The sequence below is a fragment of the Rhipicephalus sanguineus genome, chromosome 11 (genome assembly GCF_013339695.2).
Source record: "Rhipicephalus sanguineus isolate Rsan-2018 chromosome 11, BIME_Rsan_1.4, whole genome shotgun sequence".
NCBI lineage: Eukaryota > Metazoa > Arthropoda > Arachnida > Ixodida > Ixodidae > Rhipicephalus > Rhipicephalus sanguineus.
In genome coordinates this window covers 54715680-54743292 of record NC_051186.1, presented here as the reverse complement: position 1 = coordinate 54743292, position 27613 = coordinate 54715680, and the positions used below count along the sequence as shown (strand labels likewise).

At 44.4% G+C, this 27613-nt stretch overlaps 1 protein-coding gene across 2 annotated transcripts in view; it reads right to left on the bottom strand.

The window, feature by feature from the left end:
- The window catches only part of LOC119373864 (protein unc-79 homolog), an 84233-nt gene that overhangs the window by 21900 nt on the left and 34720 nt on the right, over positions 1 to 27613 (bottom strand). For both annotated transcript variants that reach the window (XM_049420271.1, XM_037643931.2), the window contains 14 exons: positions 22608 to 22809; positions 20126 to 20302; positions 15631 to 15765; positions 14705 to 14826; positions 13745 to 13804; positions 12721 to 12803; positions 11316 to 11358; positions 10564 to 10746; positions 8699 to 8837; positions 6279 to 7774; positions 5254 to 5724; positions 4207 to 4546; positions 3016 to 3130; positions 1059 to 1316 (listed from right to left, as the gene is read on the bottom strand). In XM_049420271.1, coding sequence (XP_049276228.1) covers positions 1059 to 1316; positions 3016 to 3130; positions 4207 to 4546; positions 5254 to 5724; positions 6279 to 7774; positions 8699 to 8837; positions 10564 to 10746; positions 11316 to 11358; positions 12721 to 12803; positions 13745 to 13804; positions 14705 to 14826; positions 15631 to 15765; positions 20126 to 20302; positions 22608 to 22809 — 3824 coding nt within the window. The remainder of the gene's footprint in view (positions 1 to 1058; positions 1317 to 3015; positions 3131 to 4206; positions 4547 to 5253; positions 5725 to 6278; positions 7775 to 8698; positions 8838 to 10563; positions 10747 to 11315; positions 11359 to 12720; positions 12804 to 13744; positions 13805 to 14704; positions 14827 to 15630; positions 15766 to 20125; positions 20303 to 22607; positions 22810 to 27613) is intronic.

Genomic DNA, 27613 nt, shown 5'->3' with positions numbered 1-27613 from the left:
CCTCTCTTTACAGAATGTGCAACAAATTGTGACTTATACAATCATTTATTCAAAGCACAGGTGGAAACTGACAGATGGAAACACAATGTGGTATACAGGTTGTCTGAACGGGAACAAGTGCCTCAAACAAGCTAGCCGATGTTTCACTAGGTGGACCTATCTTCATCAAAGGCGCCTTATCATCCTTGGCGCAGTACGCTTGAAGAGGTATAGTCAATGACGTCACATCACTGACTCACCTTTCTAAAACTAACATGCCAAGGATGATGAGGCACCTTTGACGAAGACAGGTTCACCTATCAAAACGTCGGCCAATCCGTATGAGATACCTATGCCTGTTCAGACAACCTGTATACCACAGTCATTTACTGCAATAAATTCGAAACACATGCCAAATGGAGCACAGCTGTTAGGCATGACAAAAAAACGTCAGGCCTGCACGGAACACGTAGCACAGTCACAGCGAAAGCTGAAGAAGCGGCCCTTCTAGGGCCCGTTGTAAACTCTCTTGTGGTGACTTACACAAGTACAGTTGCAAGGTACCCGATACGCCATATATCACAATAGTTTTGCGAAGTAGGGAAGTACCCACTATGCCCTTATTCACCATTCTGCGGAGAAGTGAGGTACCCGCTATACATCTGGAAGGCATTATGTGCACTTTGTCGAAGCTGCGGCTAAAGATGATGAAGAATCGTGTCTACACCATTTGTAATGGGCGGGAAGCTTCAACCACCCACTCAATGTGCAATTCGCATTGTGTGATACATTGTTGTTATTTTACTCTTCTACCACGCTATATTACATCTGTTAACGCGACTCCTTGCCCGACATGGCGCGTGCATGGGGTCATTTTGCGAAGAAGTTTCAAGCACCGGCTTGGCTGTGGTAGAATGGTACAATGCCACACAAAGGGCCTGAGAATCACGCTCGATCCTGGATTTTTTTTCTTCTTGTGCATGGTAGCGGTTATGGACACAGGCAGCGGCAGACAACTACGTCACAACAATCGGCTGCTGTAGTAAACTCGTAACAGCTTCTGCTGTAAAAGGACGCACTTGGCAACCAGTCGCAGAATCTCTGGCAGCAGGGGCGCAGCCAGGGCAGGCTGCCGGTGCACAAACGTGGCCAGCAGCACAATGCAGAGGCCCAGCTCCTCGTCGCTGTAGTGTTCAAGGGCAAGGGCACACTCGGGGCAGCGTTCGGGAACAGCCTCCTCGACCGCCGCCCGTCCTCCACCACCTCCACCACTGCTGCCGGGGCGTCGTTTGCTCGGAGTCGGGCCGCCGCTGCTTGGTTCAGACTTGCGTGCCCTCCTGTATCGCCATCATCATTTATTAACCCTGAGAGGCCCCTGTAGGGGTATTATTACATAAGGGGGAGCGTGCATAAGAAAAAGGAACGTTCAAACAGTGATGATTTAAGTAAATACAATAAAAGTAATATTTAGAAGGGCTTGTATGTGACAGTGGAAGAGAAACTTGGGCAAGTTGGGAGTAATTTCTCATTGACAAGCTACAGCGCTAAATAGACGAGGACAGAGCAAAAAAGATAGTGACACAAGCACTGTTCTTTAGAGCTGTGCGAATAGCAAAATTTTGGGTGCGAAGCGAATTCGAATATTGAAGTGTGAGTGCAAATAGAATCAAATATTTTTCGAATATTTCTCGAATATTTCTAGAATATTTTTCTAATACTTCGAAGCCAAATTGCAGAAAAGAAAGTTAGACAGGATTCCTAAGCATATTGTTATGAGATAGCAACATGAAAGTGTTTCTTTTCGCTAGGTTGATGAAGCACTGGCGGGGTGGTGTTTCATAGTTGTCTTATCAAGAATGAGGCAATGTAGAGGTCAAATTCTACTTATGTACATGATTTGGCGCAACTAAAGTGTTGCCGACAACACTTTACACGTGATAGGCAAAAATGCCATTTCCTCAGCCTCTCCTCGTCTTCTAACTTCCGTGGAAGCCCAACTGATGTGACGGACAAGGGTGTGCTCCCTTCAAGTCCGGAGTTCCAAATCTGCCTCGTAGACGTCGATATATAAGAACGTCTGAAATTTTGGATGCTGAAAAGCTTCGGCTTCCAATTTTTCGAACTTCCTGCCCAAATTTCAGGTCCATAACAGCATTAATTGAGCCCCCACCTCTGCCACATCTTTCATCTCCATGTTGGAACCAGCGTTTTCTTGAGTTGATGCATTTGCGACCACAGCAAATCTTGAAAGGCAGCTTTGCTGCAATACCGGTGTGTTATGAGGTGAAGCATATTAAAAAATTCTAGGGACCACTTTCAATCGGACGTTGACTGTGTCTTGGCAAAGTTCGACCGTAACGGAGCTTGAAAGGCAGCTTTGCCGCGATACTGGGGTGTGATGAGGGCAAGCATATTGAAAATCTAGGGACCACTTACAATCGGACATTGACTGTGTCTTGGCAAAGTTCGACCGTAGCAGAGCTTAAAAGGAAGCTTTGCCGCAATACCGGGGTGTAATGAGGTGAAGTATATTGAAAATCTAGGGACCACTTTCAATCAGACGTTAACTGTGTCTTTGCAAAGTTCGACAGTAACGGAGCTTGAAAGACAGCTTTGCCGCAATACGAGAGTGTAATGAGGTGAAGCATATTAAAAATCTGAAGGGGTCACTTTCAATCGAACGGTGACTGTTCTTGTTTTTGGCAAGTTCGAATAGTTCAAATAGTAAAATTCCAATGCAAATCGAATCGAATAGCAAACACTATTCGAAAAATATTCGAAATTTCGAATATTCGCACACCCCTACTGTTCTTTCGCCTGTTCTCGTCTGGTTAGCACTGTAGCTTGTCAATGATGTACACAATGATCTTGGCAGTGTAACTTGAAAAAGGCAATGATTCTGTCGGTGCTTAATTTCTGTCATTGCTCAAGGGGAGTTGGGCAGGCGCACAGCAGGGATGGGGGGGGGGGGTGCAGGAGGGCTTTTGTGTTCTACCCACTGCTTTTGTGTTTGGTGCGCAATGGAAGTCTCCATACCTGGCAGCCCCCCCTCGAGCGTCGAGGGTGCGTTGAATCTCGACGGTACTCAATCCAGATTTGCGTTGCTTGCGGGGGCGGTAGTGAAGTCGTGTGCGGGCTTCGTCACTTGCTCCTGTGACATTGTGGAGAAACACAAAGCAAAACAGAGACGGTTTATCTCGAGGTTAAAATCACAGAAATGACACCAGACGACAGAAGACGTGAGGACACAGTAAGAAAATCTCTAAATATGCAGTGCCAACTAGCTCTCCAGTCTGTTTTGTTGAATCTGTTTTATAGACAGTGTGCTATCACACATCATGCGTTTGCACTCTGCTTCGGCGTGCAATTGGTTTAATGTTTTGCATGACAAAAGGCCATCACGTCAAGTTTATACATGCTCTGGTCATTCCACCAGGTCATCGCATCGAGTTTACGTGCGCTTTAAAAAGTACTTATCATGGCTTGTTAAAGGATCATTTTCTTATAGTCGAGTTCATGCACACTAATGAAGAGGCTTAGCTTTCCCGCTTTTCTGGGCGTGGGAAGGGGTCATTGTGTCAGACGAACAACACTATATCCGTTATGTAAGCAAACACACAGCACTAACAATAGAAAACACAACACAAACTTCAGCTCTGTATCATGAGCGGGCTCGCTTATGGCTCATTCCTTTAAAGAATCCATGAAATTAAGGCAACATTACGCTTACAAAATATTACAGGCCTGCTGGTTTGTGCAAATGCCTTCTTCTTGACTCTGTGCCATACTTATCATCTAACGTTAGTGGTCGGCTGATCCCCTTAATGTGGATGGACTGTCATTCTAACTGACCAAGTGTGAAAAAAATTAAGGCAGCATCCCACTAGAGGTGCCAAGCCTGAAGGAAGTGCGGAGCTGTGGCCTTTGTTTTTCTTTTTCTCTTTCTTTCTTTTTCTATGTATTTTTTGTCTGTTTATTTCTATTTCTTTCTTTCTCTCTCTATATGTTTCTTTCTATTTCTTGCTTCTTCTTTCTGTCTATATATTCCTCTCTCTTTCCTTGATTCTCTCTCTTTCTTTCTCTTGCTGTTTTAAATGCGAAGCATTTCTTAGCGAACCAAACGCATTTTGAACATTTCATTCTTTCTTTCTTTTCTTTCTTCCTTTCCGCCCGCCTGCCTATACTACCACGTTACAGCGTGCATGCAGTAGTGACATGCGTGCCGACCTTTCTCAGGGTGAGGTGCGGTGTCCTCGTCGTCCTTGACCTCGAGGCTGTTGGAGCCGTGGGTGAGGAAGGCAGTCTCCACCCTTCCGGCGGCGCTCAGCACCTTGTCCAGGATGACGTCCTTCACAAGCATGTCGATGAGGCCTCCGCTGATCGAGTGCTCCTGAGGACGCACCCGCTCCTTTGAGGCAGCGTCCACGGCTGCTTCCGTGCCACCTTTGCTGCCTTTCTCTTCCGACGGAGTGGCGGAAGCCGTCTGTGCTGGTGGTTGCCGCTGGGGTGAATTCGCGGAGGGGTGGGCTTTCTCAACCACCGGAGAGTCCTTCCGAATTATCTGCGGCTGACGAGCAAGTAAAGCAAACGAGTGAACCAACTTGCCGTATGTACAAGTTGCAGCACAAGTTGGCAGCAAACGTTGCCATTTGAAAGAAATTTGTAAGAAAATCTTTCCCATATCTCATATACGGGTCATTTCTAAAGGAGATTTAGTGCCAGGATTCCGACAACATGTGGATACCGATCTCCAAATGACTAAAATCTGGACGCCGATTCTGAAATATAGTTTTCGTTTCATGGTTATGTTTCAACACATGGTGACCACATGGGGTGCCTCACGAAAATGGTGCTTTAGACCAGTCATGCCAGTGTAGCTCACGAACATACTTATTAAGAAAAGAAAAAGAAATGTGGGGCGAAGACAGTCATGTGCGTGCCGCGGGCCACAAGCAAGGGGCTTACGGGCTGCGTGTTTGAGACCCCTGCTTTAGTACATACCCCATGACTATGTTTCTTCCTTCAGATTCCTTTCCATAGATTAAATTTTTCGCACTACATTTAACTCTTCAGGTGTCTCTAGGTATTGTAATATTCTCTATGCGTAGTTTTCAGGTCTTTTAGTCCACCAACCAGAAAAAATAATCGAATTTCAGGCCAACAAATGCAGAAAAAGAAAGGTAAGACAGAAGTAAAACTGGTGTTGTGTACATGCACCTTACTGCGCTGAACGTCAAGTGTTGACTAACTAGCCTGGAGCAGAGTTTCGCTCACCTCAACTGCTTGGATGTCAGGAAAAGTGAAGATGTGTTCAGTGCTAGCCAGCTGCACTCGCGCGAGGAGGTCGGGATCACTGCGCTTTGCAACCAGGTTGGTGTCGGTGCTCTGCGATCGCGCCTTGAGTCGGCGTGCGGGTGATCCGGGGCTGCTCCGTGTGTCCAAAGGCTGGCGTGTGGGCATCGGGCCTACAGGCAGCAGCCTCTCCAATGACGGAATTTCCATGGGGCCCAGCGGCTGGTGTCCGAGGAGCGCGCCCCCGAAGTGGGCACCAACGCCCGGCCTTGTCTGCATGCCCCCACCTCGGCTGGCTTCTAGGAGGAAGACGTCGGCTTGTCTTGGCTCGTGTCGGAAGCGGAAATCGGCTCCGGGACCAAGGCTGCCCATTGAGAGCTGCTTGGGCATGAACGGCTTGGTACCCTTGGGCTGTGGGCCAATGGGCAGCAGCCGCTCTGGAGTTGGCCTTACCTGCATGCATGTTCCCAGCAAGACGCAAGAACATCTTGGCTTGTTACAGTTGGAGCTAGGTGAGGGTCATGTTATGATGTGCAAATATGAAGAAACAGGCCTAGAACGACAGAAAGCTGAGCTAGTTGGTAAGTAATCATCATGAAAGAAGGTAAACTGTGCCAACAAGGACCCAAGAGAAGTGCATTTGTGTTGTTCTTTTCTCTTGTGCACGCCTTACCTTCTATTTGAAGAAGAAACATGGAGATATGAATAACACTTGGAGTGAAAGCTTATGAGCTTATGATTGTGTGTGTCCAAACTGCTATTTTACCATATTGAAATCATCTTCAAATACTATTAAGATCTTTGAAGCCACACCGACAGCATATAAAGCATCTTTTACCTTGTGAAGTGAAACAAAGACCTCAAACTGTGTTTGTTCAATTCTGTCTCATAACGTTATCATGGGCACAGGGAGCTAATATAGCTTCAAGAAGTTTAACCACGTCACCAACACTCGCTCATCCTAGCTGTTGACAAATCCCGATTGGCTCAGGAAAGAGAGCGCTCACCATGAGTGGCTCCAGCACAATGGGACCGTGCTGCCGTTGCACATTGCAGGCCGGTGGCAGTGGCCTTGGCACTGTCACCTGACTGCTCTCCGACCTGGTCCTGTGAACGGTTTCCCTCGGCACGGCGCTTCGCAGCTTGGCGGTCAGCATGTCAAGGGACCGTTGGGCAGTCGCCGGTTCCTTCACATACACGCCAGGTGACTTCGGCTGTGCGGCAGGCTCCGAGGGCAACTTCTTGGGGCTCGCTACTACCGTCTGGTGTGACCTCGAATCTTGCGAAGCCTGACTGACTACCGTATCAGCTGTCGGATCTTTTGGCACCTTCTTTGGAGACTCCGTGACTGCTGCGAGGGAACTCTCGGCGGAAGTGGTGTCTTTGGAAGGACTGGGCTTTGGTGACTCTGCCTTGACTCTCAGGGAGCCAAGGTCGACCGCCCCCATGCGATGAATGCGAGGCTTGGGAGACTTGCTGGGGCTCAGTGGTGCCGACTGTTCCCCATCGTCGATGTCGGTGGTGGACTTTGAGGTGAGAAGGGCACGCTCTTTCGGTGTCGTCATCATTTTAGCATCCAGGGATACTACATTCTTGCGAGAAGATGCGAAAGCAGCCGCCGCGTCTGATGTGGCTCTCGCTTCGAAGACCTTCTTCACAGCTGCAACTTTGCCCTTAATGTCGCTCGGGTGCACGTCCGGGAGGCGGATCTCTGGCCTCGGTTGAGGGGATCCACACTTGCCAGCAACCGCGGCCGTGGCGGCTTTCTGGTCTGGCGGGACACTGGAAGAGTTCTGCCATATTGAAGGGCTCTGCGATGCCTCTCTGCACCTGTCGTCGACAGCCTTTGTCTCTGCATCTGCTTCTGCTTTGTCGGGAACTACTGCTTGCGGGGGTCTTGATGTGGGTTTCTCCATGGGCTCCGCTAACGACTTTTCGATGTGGACCTGCGAAGAGTCCTGGCCGTCCGTACCAGACAGCATGGAAGACATGGGTTGTGAATCGACGGGTGTGCTGCCCACAAGCACCGGTTCTTCTGCCAGCTGCCATGACGCGTCAGTGACCTTGATTGATTCTTGTCCGGGTAGTACGTCCTTGACCACCCTGACCCTTGCTTGCTCCGCGAGCTCTGCCATTGGCACGGAAGGTGCCAGGGCCTCCAGCTCGCCTCCAAACTCGGCCATGTCCGAGCTCTCAGACTTGGGACTCTCGGGGATTGCTTCGAGCTCCGGCTCTGCTTCGTCTTCGTCTCCAGAACAGCTGAAGTCTGCCATCTTGAGTGCCTTCCATTGGGTGCGGTCCCCGGTTTCTTTGCCGGAGCGCAAAGCTTCGGTTGTGTCATGCGTGTCACGTGCCAGGGGCTTGTGGTAACTGGCTTTAGCCTCGGCTGTGGTACCAGACCCAAATGCAAACCGGATCTCGTCTCCGGCTAGGCCAAGGTCAAGGGGAGTGCTCCCGTCGTGCTCTTGGATGTTTTCAAGGTCGACGGAAGCTGTACTTAGATCTGCGTGATAGAATAAAGAAATGCAGGTCGACAAGTGATACTACGTAGCACACACAAATTTTTAAGCAATCATCGTATGGCCTTCACTGAACAGTCAGGTCAGTTACCTTTAATGAAAAGCTTTATTTTGGTTTACACAGATGTGCTAGGAGTCGATTCAAGACACAGGCTGCAGGCGCACAACTATTACAAAACTTGATGGGTTGGTTTAGTGGACTTTACTAGAGCAGAAATACGGTCTAACTTGTAAGTAGTGGTCATCTAGCAGCAGGAAACGTATGACATTGGAGACATTATTACACTATGTCTGTGTTTGCACATGCACAAACACACATTTCACCCAAAATTTTCATCTTGAAGTGTGGTCGTTTGAAAGGAGCAAAGGTTTCTGAAGGTTAAAAAAAAGCTAAACCTCGAAAATCCCAATTAACGGCAGTGAAACATTGGATAGTGATCATATATTCATACAAAGACAACAGATATACACAATTCAAAACACACACTTGTTTCCCAAGACGTATCAAGAAAGTCAACTATGACAAGCATGGTTGCCTTCCAATAGAGTTGTTTATATTAATGTGCCATTATCAACACATGCCTAATTGTTTTATACTGAAATATTTTTAGGACTACGCCCTTGTGCATACAACCTGAGAGTGCACATCCTGATTTACTGATAAAATGCTTTAACATCCTGAATGCGTTATTCGGTGATAAATGAATCCTTTCTTGAGTGGCCAAACCTTGAAGGTTGGGGAAGCTGCTTGTGTGAGCTAACATTGTTGATTGACGCTCAAGCACGTGACATCACATATCACGTGATAGGGAGAATAGTATACAACTTTGCAGGGCAGCTGCTCGTTCTGTTTGATGATCCATTATTGTGTGTACAATGCAAAGGTAAATAAATACTTGCATTCTCACCTCGAGAACGTGATGGAACGGGACTTAAAAATGGTTCTGGAATGTTCTTGCACTGGTGATTCTGGGCATCCAGCGTGTTCAGCAAAATCCGCACCAGCATTTGAACTTGTCTTGATAGAGGCGGCACTCCATATTCAAACTGAAAGGCAAATGTAAAACATTGTTCATATTACACAGATGTGTAAAACTGTCCTCACATATAGATATTTTAGAATGTTTGCTTTTGCATAAGAATCTGTTTACGTCAGAGGTGTTGTTGTTAACCCAAACTTTGTTTTCAAAGACCGTGTTTTACGAGTCCACATGTTGTCTTTCATGCATGTGGATTGTTCTGTCATGCCACTTTGTTGCTAGTGTGAACACCTGTATTAGTGGGAATGCATGAATCACGTGCACACAACGTTGTACCAACTCCTCGCACTTGACACGTGCATCTGTGCAGTAGCTGTCTTCTGTGCCCACAGCCTGATGCATGCATAGCTGCTACAGTGGTCGTACTTGGACCTGAGCTAACATTTTGTGAGTGTGCAATGTCAAAACCAGTGGGTGCAAGGATGACTTCGTCCTTGAAGAGTGTGCTTTTGGTGAAATGGAGTGTGGCAGCATAGCTCTTCCAACATTCAATCATTGACTGAAGCCAGAAATAATGTTTCAGGCTTATCAGGTCATGAAATATGGCTGCAGGTCTGCTGGCTTTACAGAGAAAACATACACTAAATCACTTTTTATATACGTGTGTGACCCAAAACAAAGTTTATCTCAAGATTGAAAAAAGGAGTATGGTTTTTATTAAAAAATTAATAGATTATAACTGACCAAAAGACTTAAGTCTACATAGTACAACTTTCTAAAAGATCCTCTAACAGGTACATTCTTGTATCTACTCACACTGCATCTACAAACTCACAAGAGACAGTGGATAAAATTTCATGCATAATAATAATAAAAAAAGGGTAGGACATGCCAACATGGCCGCAAGAGAAGAGAAAAAGACATCTCGAGAGTGTGACCTTATTTTTCTTTTGTGTCTGTATTTGCATGTCGTACTTCTTTTAATAATAATCCTCACCAGCTAGCTAAACTTTCTGTCATTCTAAGCCAGAAATTTGATTATTTACAATGGCAGTTATGTTAATTTTTGTAGCCTAGACTAAACTGCAATGATAACAGTCGCAATTCTTTCTGTAGAAGAAAACCATTACAAAAATTCACTGACGATTCCGATACTGCCTAATACCAATTCTCAGCGCATCTGCTTAGGTGTTTTGATTTTGCGATAAGTTGAGCAAATGTGCATGTGTCAAGGCAACGCGGCGCGGCGTGTGTGGGAGTATAGAGAATGCTCGGTTTTCGCATCAACATAACGTGGTGAACCTGGCGTCACCAACTTCTGCAGCCACTGGCTGACGCGAACGCTGCGCCGCACTATAAAGGGCCCTTAAGATTCCGCTACAGCGTTCCACACACAAAATGCCCCTTCGACCAACACACGTCTTCTTCTCCCAAGCCTCGCACTTCAACCCACTTTCTTGTGCCCGTGCGTGAGAGGTACGCATTGCGCTGTCACAAGAAGCGCGAGCAGGCACGAGGCATTGCAGACGCTAACACAGCGTCTCACTGGCTCTCATGGTGGAAAACTCCTTGGGGCACTCTCCCTTTCACTCTCTTTTGTCCTCGTTCACTCTATCGTTTACGCCGACGACAACGGCGACGCCGCTCAATGCAGGAACGGGCGTCTAAGAGCTGTGCTTTAAAAAAGGGAGGAATATCAAGAGAGTCATGCAACAGTTAAACAAGGTTAACAAACGACTAGAGAAACAAGCTGTTATAGCAACCACAAAGTTACACAACACTCAAGTTATTACCTTGTAGAGGACCACAAGCACAGCCATGAGCCAGGAGTGCCGTGCCGGTGGGTCGAGTAACCACAGTGAGTATCGGGGAGACACATGCTCGTGGGAGTAACGCTGTGGCGACGGACAGTAGATGAGCACGGGCATACACGTGCTGAGCAGCACATTGCCTATCTTGAAGTTGTAGTCGAGCACCTGCATTCGAATCGAGCCTGTAAACTCGCCAAAGCGTTTCCAGACTGGTATTTCACTATGTGGCGCCAATAAATAAGAAAGAGAAACCAGTTCTCGTACTTTTACTACTTTTTCACACTAGGCATGGGTAAATATTTGAGCACTTCAAATATTCGAACAAATATTGCAGTAGTATTTGAATCTGCTTTAAGACAAACTTAAATTATTAAAAAATTCTCAAAATGAATGAATAGATGTATATTAGATTGCATGTAACTTCCTTGAAAAGGTGGTTGCCGTAACCTTGCCATGATCTTGCCAGGACAAAAACGGTGCAACAGGCGCTTCATATACAACGTATATCCATTGACAAGTTCAGAAGGCACTACCATTCTTAAATTACTGCTTTTTTTTTCTTGGCTCGAACAGAAATTACAGCGGGCTGTTGGTTTACATAGCTTCAAAAGAGCTAGTGCCCATACAGATCAAAAGCTAGTTTCGTTGAATTGTGCTAACAGTTGAGTGCAGCACATATCGGGCACTAAGAGAGAAGAATTTCACGGGCATATTTCGCAAAACTTGCAACTCACTTTTGGCATGGATGCAAGAAAGGCATTGAACACTGGTGATGCCCTGAAAAGATGTTAGGCATGAGTGGGAAGCGTCAGAAAGTCGGAACATGATGCTGGCATTGTTCGGAAAGCAGGTACTACTGTAATGCTCCAGGTACCACAATGCACAAAAATTGGTAGTGGGAACAAATGCAAAGTCTGCACACGGTATGGTGAACTGGTTTAATCATTAGATGTGAAATAAATTTAGCGGTTAAGCAAGATATAACAATTGACGCTAAGCGTTACAGAACGGCTGCAGAAAGGTAACACACCTGACAATAGCATCATGTACAATGAGTTCAGGTTTTTCATAAAATGTATAACATTCAAGCTTTAGGTTTCAGTTGTGACTGCTATAAGCAGAGTGCCACTGAGGCGCAGCTGGTTAGAGCATAGGGCCAAACTACAATGTGCACAAAAATGATCAAGTCAAGCCAAGTCAACCGAGAGTTCCTTCAGGACGAGCTGTGTGCCACAATCTATCACACATTGACACGCAGCTCTTCTACAAGAAGAAAAGTAAGCTGCCCATGCGGGCAATATGGCTTGATTTGCTATGGTTTGCAAGGACATAAGGTTTAACACTGCATTTTCTTTCATCTTGCCGCGAGCACAAAGCATCGCTGAGCGATGTCCTGAAATATTTGGGGGGAGAGTCATTGTTCAGTGATTGACATGGTTCGTGAAGAAATCAATGATTTGCCGAATATGCTTGCTCTGAGCTTTTGCAGTTTTTGATGAGAAAGTAAGGGTTTCCTTTAATATAGAAACTGAACAATCAAATACATGTTTCACAGTTATGTTCAGATGATTTGGAGAAGCATGTTGTTTTTTGAGCAAAAGCAGTTCTAGGAACACACTGTTATATTTTGCAATTATTGCTACAATAGTATGAAGATAAACAAACTTGTTTATTTGGAACGAATTCTACTGATTTTGCATGGTTACATATACTGTGCAAGTCACCCACTTCCACAAATGCAAATCAACAAAAATGAACAAACAGCATGCAACGAGCGTGCAACAAAAGAGGCCAAGAATGTTACAAAAAGGACAAGCTTTTACGAAGGCATTTTGGGCAATGAAAGGCTTTCAGGAATTTTCATTAGGAACCAAAGTATGACTGTTGGCTCGCGGTAATCATTCACGCAAAGTGACATTCTAGTGACGACAGTTGGGTCAGTTAGTAAATGCTGATTATCATGACCAACATGTCTAAGGATGAAGATTTAAGCAAAAAAAATTAATGGTAATGACTCACATGAAATGTTTGTAACACAAACAGAACAAGAGCCATGATTCAAAACTTCTTCAACATCAACTACACTTCAACCGCTGCAAAAACAAGATAAACTTATTCTATAGAAACAGGCATACATACCTCAACTTGTTTGGTGACACAAGAAAACCCTTTTCTGCCTGGCTGTAACCCAGAAGAATGTTCAGGTGTCGAAGAACTATCAGCTAAGAGAACAAAAAGTCAAAAGAATTTATGCAAAACCTTCTTCACAGCACAGTTATACATTCGAACCCAGATATATCGAACCTGAACGGGATCACAAAAAAGTTGTATATATAGGTAATTCATTATACATAAAATATTTTATATATCGAGAGTACATCCAAGGAAATTTTACAACTGTTCTATATACACAAGAATTCGTTGTTATGTGGGTTTGATATATGCAGGTTCGACTGTACAGTCACATCAAACACTTCTTTAAAGTGCCCAGAAACAGGGTAAGAATAGAAACATTTCTACGCCATCTATTCAAACTCATTCTATTAATTTATGATAGAAGTCGATCAAAAGCACCAAACGCACAGTCCCATTTTGACAGCAACCATGTCTTTAAAGTACAAAACATATTTATTCACACTGTATGTCTAACGAGCTGCTGGTGCCAAATACAAAGTTATGCCCTTGGCATAGCGGCACAGAAGCTTCAATAAATCTGGTTCTACCTGTCTTCCTAACATTATGGAGTTGAATCTTCTTATAACGAAGCTCCATCCAACACAAAAATAGCTTCGCTATATCTGGTGTCCATGCTTGACGTACTATATCTGTTACACTGTGTTAATAGCGAGACAACTTTTCATTTACTATGTTACGTGAACACCTTGTTTACTGCATAATGTGTGTATTCCTTGTTCATTTTGTATTTGCTCATGCTCTTTGCTCTGTATATACGGTTTCATTTTTTTTCAATTTTTGTGAACTGTACTTAAGTTCAACCCACTCCGGCATGTGCCCGAGAAGGGCCTGCAGTACATATTGTGAAGTAAATAAATAAATAAATAAAACTCGTCATATGCATGTTCTCCATAATGAGCTATGACTTGTGAAACGTAACTGGCATCACAACAGCCTCAGTGAAGTCAATAATACCAAATCGGCATACCTGGTTCCTTGCCATGGCTTTCTCCTCAGTCGGGTGCGACTGGTCAGGTCTAGAGAGAAACTTCGGGTTGCAAACATAAAACAAAAACAAAGCAGCAGCAACACAAGAAAGCAAGAAAGAAAGGAGCCAACCAAACAAGATAACGAAGAAAAAAAAAAAGGTAAAAGGATATGCAACAAAAGAGAAGTATGGGTTTTAAGGGTTGTTCAGCAATGAAAAAAAAGTAAATAAGTCAGTATATGGGAGGTACAGACGGGAGAGAAGAAATAGGTCCAAGAACAGCAGTTAGACAGTTCTGCAAAACAATTAATAAAGTAAGTTTGAATCTAACATGAAAGCAAAACGTGTCATCTGTAAGCTAGCTTTCAAGTTTGAAACATGAGACTGCAGTTTAAAACAAATGGCAAAACCAAGTAAAGAAAAATCCAGAGCACCAAACACAATATGTACATTGAAAAGCTTTAAAGTCTGATCTATATTATTAATCCAAAAGCATTCTATAAGAACTGCCTTCAAATATTAATAACAGATTGTTTCTCAATCATTGAGAAAATGGTAATACAAGCATGTATTCTTCTGTCACATCATTTAATTGATGAATGTGGAGGTTTGCTTTTTTACTGACTACGCATCGGACATACTGCTCATTGCCTAAAATGTCGGTTAGAAAACAAATGTAGTGCACCTAATAAAAAAAACACGGCTGTTCTTTTTGCCTGCCGTGTGCATTTGATTTGAAGTTTTCAGGCATTGAATGTTGAGTTAAACGTTAACCACATTTTCACTATTTTTTTTCTCCCATCTACTTACACTACGTAATAAAGTCTTAGTTCAATACACAACTGCCTTACTTCTGCAAACGTCAGTAACATTTTCAGAGAGCTGTTGTCATATAGGTGAAAGGAGTGCACGTGATAAGGAAAATAAAGACGCTAAAACCACACTATTCAACAAGCTGACCTCCATGAGCAGAAAGATGAGAAGATGGAGTGTGTCCTTGTCGTGATCTTCCATGTCCATCACTCTGTGCACAACGTGCAGAAAGTGGCCTTCCTCTTGCACCATGTCCTTCAGGTTGCCATCTGCAACAGGAAGTGTCAGGTATACAATTTGTCATCACTCTGAAGAACTCTAGCGAAGTTGGGCTGTACTTTGGTTGGCTCATGTGGCGTCGTCGTTTCATGTTAAATGTTTGTAATGTGTTATCTGTTGCATATGTATGTGTGCCACATGCAGTAAACATTTAATCGTAATCCCGAACTTGTTGGGATGACGATAAAGATATGTTTACTGACATGAAACGAGAAAGGGTTCTCTGTCTGGGACTCCTATGACATGTTCAGGGATGGCCCTTGTCCCATGTACTGTGCTAGCCGGGTACAACTTAAGAAAGCAGGAAAGGCCCCGCCTAGATGACCGAAGGGCGCCAGCCAACTGCCTACATGACTAAAGAAATAGTCCTGCTCATGTACTCAGTGATGTACTCCGGTGGCGAGGTCACTGACCATGCGGCTCATGACGTCAGTCTAGACCACACGCACACTGGTGCAGGCTTGTGAGCATCTGCCTTTGAGGTGGAAATACCACTGCTTCCTGAAGTTGTACCCAACTGTAGAAAAGTGCCTGTCAAACCTCAGAGGCACTGTTGCAAAGGACACCTTCCTACCGTTCGGAGGTACGGGAGGAATCAAGAATGTGTGCAGGGGGAAGGTACTTGCTTGGAATGCTCTTTCTTCTGTGCTCTGTATATTACGTTTGTGCTGTCAATCATCATTATTCGACACTACCAGGCAATGGAAACTTGTATAAGACAGCACCTACTACATTTACTGTGGCATATGTTCCAGAATACAAAGCGCGTACGTATCTCAGAACTGTTAACTCACCTGGAAAAAAGCTGTTTGGAAAATGCTGCATAGAAGGGTATCCACTAAATGTTCCAGCAGCGCTCATCCGAGAGCTTTTCCTCTTGAGTACAGGAGCTGAGGACTGGCGCCCATAGATCTTCTCCTTGTCCACAACTGTGAAACAAAGGAACAATGCAATAACTCGCTGCTTTGCACTTGTCAAAGAAAAAGAGCAGCCAACATCATTGATCATACGCGTATGATCAGCTGCATTTGCTAGCTTCATACCAGCCAATCACACTCTTCAGTAATGGATGATATGACTGCTCCCTACTTTGCATCCATTTTGATTCCGAAGTAACTCATTAACACATATCATCTAACCCTGCAGAACAAATTGCACTCCTCTTACAAAACGACCTCCCAGACTTAAATTTTAACCCTTCAACTTGAAGCACACGCTGTGCTCAAGCTAGTTGTTTGTCTCAATATCTCCAAGAAAAAGCTCTGCTTCCTCGAGCCACAAATTTTTCTGCTTTGCTTGCCTGAGACCATCCAAGCTCACTGACTCAATTTCGGGCTGTGCATTGGAGTTTCAGCACTTATAGAGGTTCTTCTACGATTTTAATTCCCTTCATTATCACCTATTCAGATATAATTACATCTGAACATTACACGTCCTCTACAGAAGCCTCTCTTAGAAAGAGAATATCGTCCATTACTATTTTCAGTGTACAGCAGGTAAACTGTGCATGTATTTTCGAAATCTGGATGCAAGGCACTGTAATTGTAAAATTTTGTATAGTCAAACCTCGTTACAACGAACACCACAATAACGAACATTTCAGATTAACGAACTTTTAAGAAATCCCGTGCTGACTGCTTATAGTTTCAATGTAAAAATATTTCACTACTACGAACTTCAGAATAATGAACATTTCAGAATAACGATCGTTATTTAATTCCCGTGTAATCTTAACAACACCTCAGTACTACGAACTTATATCCCGAAATGCGAGGGTTCTTAGATTTCAGTGTATCGGTCATGGCAGTCGGAGCTGTAAGCTAGCAGACGACGCAGCGCGAAGAGCGGACGCCCTCCCGCAAAAACCTGAGATGGCGCGGGAGGAGAAAGACGCGGCGGAGAACTCTTCTTGTTTTTTTTCCCCTTCGTTGCGGAGGCGACGACGCATCAGGTTTTGTAAGTGGAGTGCCATGGAACATGGGCTCGGAAAACCTGAGACGGTGCGGGAGAAGAAAAAAAAGTACAAATAGCCACCGCTTTTCCCTTTTTCCTGCGTCACGTTTTACTTGCTTGCTTTATCAGTTGTTCACGATCTGTCACCTGCATCAGTCTTCTGCGTATTTTATTTTATTGAAGTGCGTCCCGGCGTTCGTGTTGCCCTGAGCTCAAAAACTCCTCCTACGGTGAAGAAGCGGAAGCAGTTTTCTTTGAGCGAGAAAGTAGACATTCTTCGTGAAAATAGAAGATGGAAAGAAACAAGCCGTCGTGGCTAAAGATCGTGGAGTGGCGCGGTCGACTATCGCCACGATTCTCAAAGATAAAGAATTGCAGCGATGACATGGACGACGATGTCACGGTAGCACCCGAAGATCGCGACGAGTCCGTGTCGGCCACGGATGCGTTGGATTACTTGAGGAAACTCCGCTTATTCATAGAAAAAAGCGGCACAGCGACCGAAGCAGCGCATAAAAATGTGGACGGTCTAGAATCGTTCGTGACGCAGAGTTTGTGCTGCACCCATCAAAAAACGATCACGGACTATTTCAAATAAACGTGCCTTGTCTGACGTTCACGTGTGGGTGTGTCCAGATAAGATCGAACACGAGGTCCAGGTCACCATTCCCGATTGTGATGAAATTTACTGTAGGCCTAGGCATTACACCCAGAACAATGGTTTCGCAGTTAGTTTTGCAAAAAAAAATTTTGTTCGCCTGAAAAAAAATATACAAATTTTGGCCGCAAAAAATGCTTTTCCGCCAATTTCGCGATTTCTGAATTTTGAGCGCACCTAGGGAAAAAACGGTGCACTCCTTCGTCACAATATTTATTCCTCCTAAAGAACAAGTGAAATACAATCTTATTAGTCTATTATTTCCCTTGCTTGTCGAAGCACTTTTGAAGAAAAAAATCACAAACTTGGCAAATCGCACAAATTACCTGTATTTCAGGAATTTATTGCTGCAAGAAAGTTAAAGTGAGGATAATAAAAATCGGTGCATATTAACTTTGGTACTTTCGCTCTCGTTTAAAATAATTTTTGTGCTTTTATCGCGCTCCGTTTTAGTTCATAATTGGGCTAAAACGTAAGTAATTTACCAAAAACGCCGAAGTTTGAAAATGATTTTCTCAAAAAGGCCATTTTTAATTTTTTTAAAATCCCTGTGATTGAAGTCAAGGACGTCATCTACCATTGTACAGAAAAAAACGTTGCATTATTTTGGTTGGTAACCAGTTATAGTGCGTCAAATGTGACTATGCCAGCCTAGCGATCGCGTCGTTCGTTATGAGCTGAAACTCGGATAGAAGTTGTTAAAAATACTTGTACGTGACATAATAACAAATCAGCAGCTCCACACCAACAAATGCGCAGCCAGGTGTCATGGTTAAGCAAGCTTTGTCTTGCGATCAGCCGCTTGACAAACCCGCAGCAGCGGCCGCTTGATGCTGCGGGCACTCACATTACATGAGTACCGCTTCGACTGCGGATGAGCTCCGCTTGTGCGCCAAACTACGCTCAGAGGATGAAGGAGAGAAGGAATGCATCACTGTGAAAGTTAAAGGCCGTTAAGTGCCAACAAATGTCATAGTATGCAACAAAAGCTCTGCCGGCAATTTCCCAGTGAGCGCCTCCAGTAGTGCGCTCATGTGTTGCTTTCTCTCTTCTGATGGCCTAAAGATAATTAGGTCCATTCTATGAGCAACATATGACACAAAAGAAAGCCATTGACATCTAAAGAAAGCTGTCATACGTGCTTCCGATGGTAGAGCAACTCGAACTGCAGTTGTTCATCTCGTTACAGAACACCTGTGTCAGCCAGCTGTGAAAAGAAGTGTGTCCAAGTCCTTTACTTCATTAAAGAACCGCTTTTACAATACTGTATTGTTGTGCCTCCGCAGATAGAATATTCAACGCAAGTCGAGCGTTTATCACGATATTATGCGGCTTCGGGCATAACAGCAGGGGAAAAAAATACATCCATGCTGTATTGAAGGCGCTCACTGGGAAATTGACGGCAGAGTTTTCGTTGCATATTATGTCATTTGTTGGCACTTTACGGCCTTTAACTTTCACAGTGATGCATTCATTCTCTCGTTTGTCCTCTGAGCATAGTTTGGCGCTCAAGCGGAGTTCATCCGCAGTCGAAGCGGCACTCATGTAATGTGAGTGCCCGCAGCATCGAGCGGCCGCTGCTGCGGGTTTGTCAAGCGGCTGATCCCAAGACAAAGCTTGCTGAACCATGACACCGGGCTACGGATTTGTTGGTGTGGAGCTGCTGATTTGTGATTATGACACGTACAAGTATTTTTAGCAACTTATATCCGAGTTTCAGCCCATAACGAACGACGCGGCCGCTAGGCTGGCATGGTCACATTTGACGCACTATAACTTGTTAGCAACAAAAATAATGCAACGTTTTTTTCTGCACAATGGTGGATGACGTCCTTGACTTCAATCAGAGGGATTTTAGAAAAAATTAAGAATGGCCTTTTTGAGAAAATCATTTTCAAACTTCGGCGTTTTTGGTAAATTACTTACGTTTTAGCCCAATTATCAACTAAAATGGAGCGCGATAAAAGCACAAAAATTATTTTAAACGAGAGCGAAAGTATCAAAGTTGATATGCACCGATTTTTATTATCCTCACTTTAACTTGCTTGCAGCAATAAATTCCTGAAATACAGGTAATTTGTGCGATTTGCCAAGTTTGTGATTTTTTTCTTCAAAAGTGCTTCGACAAGCAAGGTAAATAATAGACTAATAAGATTGTATTTCACTTGTTCTTTAGGAGGAATAAATATTGTGACGAAGGAGTGCACCGTTTTTTCCCTAGGTGCGCTCAAAATTCAGAAATCGCGAAATTGGCGGAAAAGCGTTCTTTGCGGCTAAAATTTGTATATGTTTTTTCCAGGCGAACAAAATTTTTTTTCGCAAAACTAACTGTGAAACCATTATTCTGGGTGTAATGCCTAGGCCTACAGTAAATTTCATCACAATCGGGAATGGTGACCGGGACCTCGTGTTCGATCTTATCTGGACACACCCGTGTGCATTGTTGTGAGAAACAAGTTGAAGGACGCACCGTTGCAAAGATAGGACGTTTGCATTACTGAAATTCTATTGCTATGGTAAACTTTTGGGCTTTCACTATAACGACCTTTCAGAATAACGAACATTTTTCCACCGTGCCCTGAAGTTCGTTATACCGAGATTTCACTGTACTATCTTACGAAACTTTGGAACTTGGGAGTTTAATAAAGGAACATGGTACTAAGAACAAATGCACACACCCATCTTGTCCTGGCGTGAAATCATGCCCCCAGGGGCAGACATGGCACGCTTGTAGGGCCACTTGGTGCCCAGGCTGGACGTCAGCGTGCGGCCGGCACGCGTTAGCGACAGCGCTTCATGAGCTCGGTTCAGCTTGCGCTGGAACACCTCGCTGTTCTTGTTGCTGTTTTTCAGGTCTGCATGACAAACAATAAGAGAATTAATAAATATAAACGAAGTACAGTTTACAGTTCTTTATCATGGGACGCACTTGTCCTATGAATGCACTTGAAGCAGCTGAACATTGCACGAACCAATTGATCAGATCCTTACATGTATTTACCGACAGTAAAACAGTTTTCTATCCTTGCTATGATGCTCGACTCTGATGTTTCCTTGTGGTTGTTTTTCCCATGCGGCAAGTCCACAAAGCAGTGACTGGTTCGTATTAGCGCTGACAGTTGGAGCCTATATTGATCCGTGGGTTGTGGGCTCGCCACAGCCTTTAAACGTGAGGTGTGTATTCGCAACTTCCAGGTACCGTGGCGCCGCCGAGTGGGGGCCGCCGGAAGCTCTGTTGAGATTATTGAAATGTTGGACCCGCTTGAGTCAGCGAATGTTGCCACTTGTTTTGTCTCGTTTGGGGTCGTTTTGCGACGGTGTGCACGGTCTCGATACGTGACACTTTCGGTTCCTCAATGTGAACGGAAAATAAAAGAAAAAGGCAACTGATTTTACTGCGGGCCTCGGTGCTCACATCGTACAGTGGGAGGCAAAGCAAAAGCCTCCCCTTCAGATTAGCGCCTCGAAAACCCGTGAGTGGTTAAGCGGGTTAAACTTCGCAAGTAAATAACCAAGGCCCATGAATGTATGTAGAATCCCATTTTGTGGTTGAGTATATGTCTACTACCTCATATCACCTTTCTCGCGCTTCGTTCCTCCGCTCGACACAGTCGCTGTGCAGATAGTACCAGAACTGATTAGGAATGCGTTCTGCCTCCAGAATATAATGAAAAGTCCGCTTTCAAAGCGTCCATCGCACCATTCCACGTCTGAAGTGGCTGTGAAGTGCCTCCGTGACCTTCACATCTCCAGCTCTTTTTGTTCGGTATTACTTGCTGATGGTGCTGTTTTTTCGTCCCTGTCCCGTACGATGTTACTTATTGCACTTCTCATAAACACCGAAAGCGTAGGATAACAGGAACGTCACATCTTAAACGCGAAAATTGCGTCTCGCGCTGGTTTCATTCGCTGCTTGTCGACCTATTGTGGCATTTCGCTGTTTATTTTTTCTCTTTTTTACCAAGAAAGCGCAATAAAATCGTATTTCCGATAATCGCACATGCCTCAAGTGGTTCTTGTGCTTCGGTCTCGAAGGGCAACACATCTTTTTTTTTTTTTCGTTTACTTACATTACTTCGTGCTTTGAAGGGAGCTGAGCTAGCTACGCGGCAGAATGCAATGCAAGCAGAAATAATCTAAAGCATGTCTCCGAGATTGTCTCTGATATTACTGAGACATCTTTACTGAGTATCCTACTACCATATAGTGCTAACAACACAGCGGGGGTTGCAACGCGCGATTAAGCGCCGCAAGCAACGCGACTAGTGTGTTTGCTTCATTTACAATTGTGTGCATATTTATCTTCCTAATGAGGTTCCACTTACGTACCCGACATTCCTTTACTTATTATAATATGTCACCGCAACCCTGCTTTCACTAAAACATAAATCGGAGTGCAGCCGAAGCGCAAAGAACTGAACTCTTCGCCAAACATGTACGTTCCTAAATCATCTGCAGCGGGCCGATAATCTCAACGACCGCCATGTTGGATGTACAGTCGCGCCACCTATAGGCCGTGGAAGTTGCGAATAATAGCAGACAGCTGGTCTTGTATACAGATGTTCCTTGGCCTGCTCTATTCACAGTGGTCTCCACTGGTGGAAGGCACTGGTTTTAGCTTTCGTCACCCTACTGACCCTTTACAGTCCTAGAAATCCTGCGCTGCCTGCTCTGGTATTTTCTGCGTAATTTTTTTCCCAGAGCAGCAAAAGACTGTAACGGCCTTTCCCACAATCTTGCCACTATCACTTGCCCATCAAGCTTCACGCAAAGCACATCAAAGGCAACTTATATGGATCACTGCAACAGTGATATTGATGGTGTAATCACCCATTCCTTACGTAATACCCACTTGGGGGTCATTAAGAAAATAAAAATGATATGAAAATGAAATTAAATGATATCTTGGGTACTCTTCTGCGAACCTTGCTTGTGGTATTATTTTCACACTGTGTGTGACACGTCGCTTACATTTAGCCGTGAAGAACTATTCACACATGCCTAGACAATTTCTGCTAACTGCCAAAAAAAATGTAGTTCGAATGGGGGGCAAACCAGAAGTGCTGACTGCACAATGTCGCTGGCATATCATTGCTCATTCGTTCAGCTTGGCAGGAATACATAGCTAATGACAACACGTGTAGGCCAAAGAGCAGGCACCTCGTGTGTAGCTGATCTCGCCGCTCCTCTCGAGGCTGATCTGAGCCTCCATGAAGAGGGCGTCGAAGCGGTTCAGGAAGAAGTCCCACGTGAGGAAACGCCGTTCGCTCAGGTGGCTGTACAGCTGGAACACAGTCTGAAGGATCATGGGCCGGTCCAGGATCACCGTGTCAAATTGCGCCTCCAGGCACCACACCAGCAGCTGCAGTGAGCCGAGAGAGAGGGCGACATCAACAGTAAGTACACTCAAACCTCGATATAACGAACACGGATATAACGAATTATCAGTTATAACCAAGTAAATGAAGAATAGTCTTGTCACAAACACAGTGTTACAAATATACGTTTATAACAAATTTTCGGATATAACGAAGTTATTTTCGTGGCAGATGTGACTTCGTTATAATGAGATTTGAGTGTATATACCTCATGACAGTATCTCTGTCCCCATCAGATGTTTTCTTATGTATGCCTCTATTTAAACACATTTTCAATAAAAAGTAGAGTTGTGCGAATAGCAAAATTTTGGGTGCGAAGCGAATTCGAATAATAAAGGTTGAGTGCGAATCGAATCGAATAATTTCGAATAATTTTCGAATATTTCTCAAACATTTTTCGAATAATTCGAAGTGAAATTACAGAAAAAGTTGCAGAGAATCCCTAAGTATGTTCTTGTGAGATAGCAACATGAAAGTGTTTCTTTTCGCTAGGTTGATGAAGCGCTGGTGGGGTCATATATCATAGCTGTCTTTCTTATCAAGAGTGAGGCAATGTAGAGGACGATTTGTATTTATGTACATGATTTGGTGCAACCAAAGTGCTGCCGACAACACTTTACACGTGATAGGCAGAGATGCCATTTCCTCAGCCTCTCCTCCTCTTTCAACTTCTGTGGAAGCCCAACTGATGTGGCGGACAAGGGTGTGCTCCCTTCAAGTCCGGAGTTCCAAATCTGCCTCGTAGACGTCGATATATAAGAACATCTGAAATTTTGGATGCTAAAAAGCTTCGGCGTCCGATTTTTCGGACTTCCTGCCCAAATTTCAGGTCCAAAAGAGCATTAATTGAGCCCCCAACTCTGCCACATCTTTCATCTCCATATTGGAACCAGCGTTTTCTTGAGTTAATACATTTGCGACCATAGCGGAGCTTGAAAGGCAGCTTTGCCGCAATACGGGGGTGTAATGAGGTGAAGCATATTGAAAATCTAGGGACCACTTCCAAACGGACGTTGACCGTCTCTTGGCTAAGTTCGACCGTAACGGACCTTGAAAGGCAGCTTTGCCGCAATACGGGGGTGTGATGAAGTGAAGCATGTTGAAAATCTAGGGACCACTTCCCAAACGGACGTTGACCGTCTCTTGGCTAAGTTCGACCGTAACGGACCTTGAAAGGCAGCTTTGCCGCAATACGGGGGTGTGAGGAGGTGAAGCATATTGAAAATCTAGGGACCCTTTCCAATCGGACGTTGACTGTCTCTTGCCCAAGTTCGACCGTAACGGAGCTTGAAAGGCAGCTTTGCCGCAATACGGGGGTGTGATGAAGTGAAGCATGTTGAAAATCTAGGGACCACTTCCAAACGGACGTTGACCGTCTCTTGGCTAAGTTCGACCGTAACGGACCTTGAAAGGCAGCTTTGCCGCAATACGGGGGTGTGAGGAGGTGAAGCATATTGAAAATCTAGGGACCACTTCCAATCAGACGTTGACTGTCTCTTGGCTAAGTTCGACCGTAACGGAGCTTGAAAGGCAGCTTTGCCGCAATACGAGAATGTAATGAGGTGAAGCATATTGAAAATCTGAAGGGGTCACTTTCAACCCGACGTTGACTGCATTTGTCTTTGGGAAGTTCGAATAGTTCGAATAGTGAAATTTCAGTGCGAATCGAATCGAATAGGAAACACTATTCGAAAAATATTCGAAATTTCGAATATTCGCGCACCCCTAATAAAAAGTAGTATGCGTTCTGCACAACCAAGATAATATAACAAAGCAGCAGCTTGGGCTTGTTGGTACAGTAGAATAGTGCACACTTAGACAAGGAAGAAGTTAACAAGACGACACGTGTGCTTGTGTAGTCTTGCTTACTTCGTACCTGTCTATGTGCGTGCTATTCCACTTACGTTATTCATAGTTTTCATTGACGTCACCATGGTTGCCATCTTGGAGTACTAGCTGGTTGATTCTAAAAAGAGACAGGGCGTGCAAACACGGACACAAGAAAGAGATCAGGACACCACAAACGCCGACTAACAACTGAAGAGACGCACAACGGCTGAAAAGAAAGAAGGCACGAAAACTTATCTGCGCATGCCCATGCAACCGGCGAACCTATCAATCCGGCACGCGTGGCGGTCTACGTGGAAGATAACTGTTAAGGCATTTGATTTCATCTTTATGCAAGTTAATCGATGGTTGGCTCACGCATGCGCTACCACTATTCTCGATATGCCATGCTTCAATCATCAGGCGCGTTTCTTCATTTCTATGCCGGTACAACACTGCGCATTCATCGAATTTTGGCGTGCACTTACAATCTCGACAATGTAATGATAGATTAGAAGGTGAGCCTCCTGTTAGCGATCTCTTATGTTCCAACAATCTCTGGTTAATGCATCGGCCCGTCTGTCCTACGTAGAAGCGGCCGCAGCTGAAAGGGACCTTATACACCACACTCGTACGGCAATCAGTGAATTTGTTGGTGTGTTTTACGAAACAATTATCGGTCCGCTTCTTGTCTTTTACTCGCTCATTCTTCCTCTGCACAGCGGCACAGATCTTACCTAGCTTATTGGCAGCCGTGAAAACAACATTAACGCCGTATCTACTTCCTACTTTCTTTAGCCTGTGAGATATGCAATGAATGTACGGAATACCTACGACACGTTTCTTCCTATCGCTTTCTGCAACCATGCTCGGACTTAACACAATAGACTTCTTTAAACGCTCAGCGACCGTGGCCACTGCATCACGAGGATACCCTACATCTAAAAGACGCGTAACCTGTGCGCCAAAGCTATCACTCATTTTGTGCTCACACGACTTGGTGAGGGCTGACTTAAGGCAAGACATGGCGATGCCGTTTTTTACAACCTTTGAGTGCTTCGACGAAAAATTTAACAGCGGTTTGGAAGATCTAGGAGACTACTGCCAGCACACGTGGTTCTTCTGGAACGTTAAGGAAATGTCTAGAAATTGTATTCCATTATTCTGAGGCACCTCTTTAGTAAAGCTCAGCCCTCCTCCATTTAATTCAAATTTTTCGCTCACGAAAGTTACCACCTTTTCAAAGTCCTCATCACTACAAAAAATCAAGTAGTCGTCCACATAACGAAAAACCTTAATAACCGAATTACCTAAGGTGCCTTCCAAAAGATTGTCAATCTTGCTAAGGTATAAATCACTAAGAACCGGAGCAACCTTAGAACCAATACATATCCCTGATTTCTGCACATAAACGCCTTCCTTCCAACCTACCAGCGTCGACTTTAAATACATGGAAAGGATTTCTAGAAATGCCCCGGTAGAAACACCACATTTATCGGTGAAAACCGTCTGGTCGCCTTGTTCGTTAATACATTCATTAACACATTTTAACAAGTCCTTATGCGGCAAAGAATAATATAGGTCTTCAATATCCATACTAAAAGCTTTACAACAGCCGGGGTTCTCCTCTGAGAGGAACTGAACTAGCGCCTGAGAATTACGCATACGAAAAGGGTCTGAAAAACTCAAAGAGGTTAAGCAGTTCTGCAAATAACTAGATACAGCGACTTGCCAGGTGCCTTGCTCTGACACGATTGCTCGAAACGGAATCTCGTTCTTATGTGTTTTGGCTGAAAAAAACAATTCTAAAGTAAGTGATTTAGCCTTCTTGACATTACAAGCTATTCTCTCAAGATTATGTCTTAACAAAAGGTCGACAGCACGTTGCCTAACTACCGATGGCTTAAGTTTTACCGTCCTAAAATTCTTTTCTATGGCTGTTAATGCTTTTTCTGAGAACAAACTGTCCGGCATAATTACAAAATACTCTTCCTTATCTGAAATTACTGGCCTGAGTTTCTTCTTGACACAGTAATTAACCAAAGGCCGGATAGGATCAGAACACTTGAGATGCATATTAGAACCCTTGATGCTAGCAACGCAGTCTGAAATGCAGTGGGAACGCTCTTCTTCAGAAACAAGTCTAGTGATTGTACGCGGCAAACTTAAAACGTCTATTGGTTTCAGGTTCAGCTTAAAACAGTATTTAGCACCTAAGGCTAGGGTTTTGCAGTGACTATCATCTAAGGCAGCTCCTCCAAGGACTAGCAAGTTATTTTGCGGTGAAACAGTAGAAATAATCTTCCTCTTACATGGTTGAAGTTCTCGAAGTTTTACCCTCCATATGAATTCCGCATGCTGGTTAGCTACCCTCATCCAGTCAGCGTATATCTGCTTCTGGCGGCGGTCGTCACGTGAAGTCGAGCAACGGACCTTGAGGCATTCCTGGTAAAATCTCACTTGACGCCATGATTCCGCGGTCAATATGGCACATATCCTCCTGGCATGTCCGGTAGATGGTTGCAGAAAGCCGCACAAAAGCTGAACTTCAACTGGGCAAACTCTATTCTTAGAAAACCATGAAAAAGTTCTAGCACGGACCAAGCAAATAGCAATTAAAGAAGCCAAAGAGGCAGGATTGTTCAGATAAGTAGGAGAACATGGAAAAGGGCTCAGAGTACTAGAAATGAAGCTTAGAATAACAGAGAGCTGAGCTAGTTGGTACGTATTCATTCTAAAAAGAGACAGGGCGTGCAAACACGGACACAAGAAAGAGATCAGGACACCACAAACGCCGACTAACAACTGAAGAGACGCACAACGGCTGAAAAGGAATGGAATACAATTTCTAGACATTTCCTTAACGTTCCAGAAGAACCACGTGTGCTGGCAGTATTCTCCTAGATCTTCCAAACCGCTGTTAAATTTTTCGTCGAAGCACTCGAAGGTTGTAAAAAACGG